Below are 5,729 nucleotides of genomic sequence, written 5' to 3'. Positions count from 1 at the left end.
TACGAAGACGAGGAGAGTGGAAACGTGCTGTCAAAAATAGCGACCCCGTACAGATACGGGAACAGCTACAGAAGAAGAAGAATGAAAGTGTTCCAAAACGCGACATTAATTTCTTGACGACGTAATATTCGGATTTGATGCGGAAGTTGTTTAGCTATTCATTGTTAGCCTTTATTTATTTACTACCTAATGCTTAGAATATAACCTGCACACCTGGAAAAAGCAATGTTTATGAAAAACAATCCTTATTTCAAGTAGCATTTATATCTTAAATGCAGGCTAGATTTATTTGTATTTACTGAAGAATTTGCTTGAATAAAAATTTCACGCAATGCGACGGATAAACGAGTACCACAAAAATTATTATTTATATAAAAAGTTGTATTTGGATATTTTAGGGCAACTAATAGTAAAACACAAACTTGAGGAACTGTAGATTTTAATCATTGCAATAATAAAACGTACACTTAATTTGTTACACTTGACTTTGTCATATAGAAAAAAAAACACTGCATAGTATGATGCTTCACGATTTTACAGTTTATGATAAGGTCCACCAAAAAACTGACGTAGGAAAAAAAACAACAAGAACAAACAAAAGAGACACATCGAGCTGAAACACACACCAGCAATATGCCAATGAATGTTATCTGTGACTTGGTATTCAAGCTACGTAGAAACGTATTTACATACGGTTAGTTTCAGGTGTCAGTGGAAAAGTCGTTTCTGACTCATTGAAAATTAATGTTATCTGTGACTTGGTATTCAAGTTACGTAGAAACGTATCTACATACGGTTAGTTTCAGGTGTCAGTGGAAAAGTCGTTTCTGACTCATTGAAAATGAATGTTATCTGTGACTTGGTATTCAAGTTACGTAGAAACGTATCTACATACGGTTAGTTTCAGGTGTCAGTGGAAAAGTCGTTTCTGACTCATTGAAAAGGGTCTGCAAACTCGTTTATTTATTCTTTTATTAACATGCAGATTAACATGGGAATTGACTCATTTATGAACTTTTATATTTTGCAGGACTATCATTTTAAAATATCGACCGCATTGTAAAATTTATGAAAGTTCCACTTTATATTATTTGAAATTTGTGAGCATTTTATTCAGTACATTGAAATTAACGTGCTAATTAGAAGATATATCTAAAACCATATGCGTGGTGTTTTCTAATCTGATTTACCTGATATAACCAGAAGTGAAATAAATTATACCGCTCACTCCAAGACTTTTAATATGAAATTTCTCGAGATACTATATATGGTAAAACACAGGAAACTCCATATGAATAGATTAATTACTGAACCACACATTAGCGTGAAAAGTAGTTAACAATCATGATCGCTCATTATCAAGGTGTATATAATGGAATTACGTTTTACTGGGGTAAGTGGTAATAACTAGTAATTCATTACAAGCTCGGACTAGCAGATAAAAATGGTTTATTAATAAAACGAAACGAAAAATTATTGCATTTTTTTTCAGAAAAAGGATAATACAGGCTAATTTAGATTTGAGCCATAGTTATTCTTTCTGGTCTAAAATGAACTGATACTGATTTAAAGTGGGTATATTCATCAATCACGGTTTGTACTCTCAAGCAAAAAGGATATTAAAACCAAATTTTTGTTGATCTTATACGCATTAAATGTCGTTATAACTTAAATAAATTGTATGCCTTACTTTAGCTCTTCGTTTCGAGGCTTTGTGGTGTTTTAAAAAACTGAATACTCACCATTGGGTCAGTTTCGTTACATTTCTCTGTGAATTCTAGTCCGGCGAGTTTCCATGTTCCTCTTTTGTTAATGATTACTGACTGTGGGCAGACATTCCGATGAATCAGCTTACAGGAATAGTGAAGAAATGCTAGCCCTTCAGTGAGCTGTGTAGATTACAAAAATGTCTGAGTAAATAAATCATTAAGTCTATTTATGGAAGAAAGTTTTACTCTTACATAGAATCAAACTCGGATCATATTATAATCGTTTTCCTAAATAATTTAGTATTGTTTTAAAATTACCCTCGCATGCCTTGGTAAGACTACTTCGTTGAAGATAAAAAATAAAAAACAATAATAAAAACGAAGACCACTCTTTGTTTGTTGTTCTATACTCACCTTAAATAAGGTGTTCCTAAAGTAAACATTAACTGGAGCGGGCGTGGTCAATCGATGTCTCGAGAGCAGCATGATGTTATCATCAGTCACGTCGTTAGGCTTATTTGAGTCAAAAACATTTTTTTACTGCGTAATTCCAAACTAATTTCTAAACACAGGCGAATGACACATACCTCAAACTATTTTCCACTTAGCGTACATACATTAGTTATTCAAAACCAGTTAAGCTAGTAAGTTTATTGTGATAATAATTAGCTTACCTATTTCTATTTATATATTAAATAAATGTCACATGCCAAAGTGATAAGTCCCACGCGACTGTTGAAAGAGTTGAGCAAGGGTAGTTAAAGATAAAATATCAGCAAGAATGCCATTGCTTACTCCCTCTTTGAACAGTGTGTCACGATCTTTGTTGGATACAATATATTATTTTGGATCTTGAGCTTTTGCAAGAAGTAAAGCACATTTGGCCTAAATGTAAAAAGAAAACGAACAAAATCACATGCTTGAGACTCTTTTAAAACTAATACCTCTCGCATCATGCAAGTATTTCAATTTGTATATTTAAAATTTCAATTACAGTTACTGATCTAAATTATGATATCATATCAAATATGTCTGTTATGTTCGTTAATGTTATTCTAACACGTACATCTACATCTATTACAATATCATACTCTTTTTTTCTCTTCAACATAGCGAACGGGAGATGCTTAAATGTTAATTTCCCTGCAGGGTTTTACGTTTGTAAAGCACAAGAAAATATGTTAGGGGTAAACCAAAGTAAAATATATACCATTCTTTGTGTAGTAAACAAAAATGAAGTAATAAATATAGTGGTGGAGAAACTCCTTACTACAGTCGTATTTGTTCAGTAAAATAGAATCCAATATTAATTCAGCTTGTAGCTTTTTATACATGCATATGTCCAGCTCACTTCCCCCCCCCCACAGATTTAAAGCTAGCAGGACCAAACTTGGCATGCGAACTTACAATGCCCTTATTTATATGGCGTGGGCCTCTTACCAGGATAGCTAAAACGCCCTCGATAGGTCACTCAAGCATGATGGTGTCTAAGGGTAGGTCTTCAGCGTCATTGAATCCGAAAATGGCATGGGATATTGATCCCCACCCTTAAAAGGGATCCCACTCACAAGCCAGCGTAACGAAACATAATACACGTGCTCATGAACAATGGGTTATTTTCAGGTAGCTAGATAAGTAAATGGGGATAATGGCTGATGCTAGAACACCGCCGCCTCTCACAAGAAGAACCGTCGACGAGTCACGCTGGTCATTCGGCCGGAACCACGATATACAAACCACCCGCTCCTTCCTCCGACGCCTTTCTTCCAGTAACGATGAAAATATACCCAACACCGGCTAAGACCAAGAGCCTTCCTTACATCTTAAGCCCTGTTCAGATCATTCCACGACTCTCCTTCCTTCTCATGTTACTAAGTTTCTAAAAATCTCTGACACTGCTAATTCTCTTAAGACAGACACTGGTCAGGTTGACTTTTCGGCGCTTGATCAGTGAAAGTGGGTTTTCTCGAGGCATTCTCGTTTTCTCCCCACATCCAGTTCTAGCCATTGGATTTATAGATCCCCCTGTAGGACCATAAGTCGTTTGTTTCGAAAAGAACTTCAGCCCTTCAACTGTATCAAGGGCGTGGCGAAGAGAAGTTTAAGGGTGGCTTCTGAGCATCCCCAATAATCCTCTGAGGAGAACCTCCGGAAGATTTCATGCCAAAAGAACTGCCACGATGATGACGATGGAAGATTCTGGAAACCAAGCAAGGGACGTAAAGAAAGTCAACAAATTTCTGACCACCTCTGCGTTATTAAACTTAAATACCTACCAGGATTGGATTGGATTGGAAGAATTTGATCGGTACATTAGGTCTTTTAACCCCGTCCCCCAGTGGCACAGCGGTATGTCTGCGGACTTACAACGCTAGAATCCGGGTTTCGATACACGTGGTGGGCAGAGTACAGATAGCCCATTGTTTAGCTTTGTACTTAATTACAAACAAACTTTTAACCCCCTAGCGGAGCTCGGATATTCTATGCTAATTAAGTAAGAAAGGAATAATAGAAGTTAGATGTATTTATCAAAAAGATCACAAAGATACAGAATGATCATAAACAAATAACAATTTCAGGTGCTAATTTATTATTGGTACATGATCTATGAGCTATTACTCCGCATCCTTGTTAGTTAACCGGTAAATTTAAAAATGTGCTCTAATAAGACTTAAAAAACAAACAAAAACTATTATATTCATTTTATTCTGCTTAATTTATTCACTTAACATTACTGTATACAGTATTGAATTGCGACCAGGAAAATTTTAGAACTAGTTGGTTCTTCGAAAGTTTGATATACGTTTTACGCTTCCACATTTAAAGAATTTCATGGAGATTGGGTGCTGAATTTTATTTTACTTTCGGAATCTGAAAGACGCTTTGATTTTCTCCTATCACCTTGGTAAAGTATAACTACTACTAACGTATTCATGCAGTTCGAGAATTTTTTTTTTACGTGAGCTATATGAAAATGTTATCCAAATATTTGACTTAGAGACGTTTTCCACGTAACTCAACGTGATTATTTTTTCTTGCAGAGACTGACACTGATTTGTCCAGAAGAACCCGTCCAAAGATATTGCTTTACAAATCTTCTGAAGTTCCATTTGATAAAGTGTTTTAATATAAACGTAATATTCAAGTAAATATTTTAGAATAAAAAACAAGAAAGCAATATAATGTAAAATAAACCCAAAGGAATGAAGAATCATTCAAAATTCATTAACGATATAACGAAAGCAGCGTATTCAAATATTTCATTTAACATTATCGTAAAATCTTGATAGTATTGATTTTCTTGGTCACTATTATTAGTGGACTTAAGATAATGATGCCCTTCCCTAAAAAATATTAATACATTAAAAAACTACTAGAATATCAACTAATCAAAGCAGTTATTTGAATAATACCTTGACAACTGTACAGGAAGTTTGTTATTTGAAAAATTACTGGAATGCTTGTATATATAAAACGCAATGATTTGTAATCATAATGAAATATCTTAACGCATATTACATGTTTCAAGAGAGCATTGATCTGTCTTCTTCAGGTATGATACAAATAATCAATCATTAAATCCAATCGTGGTAGGTATTTAGGTTTAATAACCCAGAGGTGGTCAGAAAGAGGTCAATGTACAGAAAAAATGTCTCTAAGAACTATGGGTAACAGGATATTACAACGGGGTGTTATCATGTTACGACAACAAATTGTAACAAAGTGTAACGAATTTGTTATGTATTTATTTTAATATGGACCTTGTTTGATTAAGTTTATATTTAAAAACATGCCTAGCTTATAGTGTTAGAAATGTATCATGAAACTCCCGCCTATTTTCCAAAGTTGTATAAGATTCTCGAGAGTAAGAATCAACAATATATATATCTATATACGTAAACGTTTAAATATAGCTCAGTATTGTTATGTAATCTGTAGTTTCTAGAAAACCTTCCCACGCCTATAAATACAACCAACGCGACGCGCCAAAGAGAGTGTCTATTAGTAGTTCGCTATAAT

General features: G+C 34.4%; 1 protein-coding gene across 4 annotated transcripts in view; it reads right to left on the bottom strand.

The window, feature by feature from the left end:
- The window catches only part of LOC106473700 (SCY1-like protein 2), a 263,864-nt gene that overhangs the window by 45,561 nt on the left and 212,574 nt on the right, over positions 1–5,729 (bottom strand). For 3 of the 4 annotated variants that reach the window (XM_022403165.1, XM_022403153.1, XM_022403159.1), the window contains one exon: positions 1,743–1,889. In XM_022403165.1, the coding sequence (XP_022258873.1) occupies positions 1,743–1,889 (147 nt within the window). Of the gene's footprint in view, positions 1–1,742; positions 1,890–2,123; positions 2,203–5,729 lie in introns of those variants that run through there. The other variant, XM_022403167.1, reaches the window with a different exon arrangement.

This window comes from Limulus polyphemus, unplaced genomic scaffold (genome assembly GCF_000517525.1).
Source record: "Limulus polyphemus unplaced genomic scaffold, Limulus_polyphemus-2.1.2 Scaffold133, whole genome shotgun sequence".
NCBI classification, from domain to species: domain Eukaryota; kingdom Metazoa; phylum Arthropoda; class Merostomata; order Xiphosura; family Limulidae; genus Limulus; species Limulus polyphemus.
This window is presented reverse-complemented; position numbering and strand designations above follow the sequence as displayed.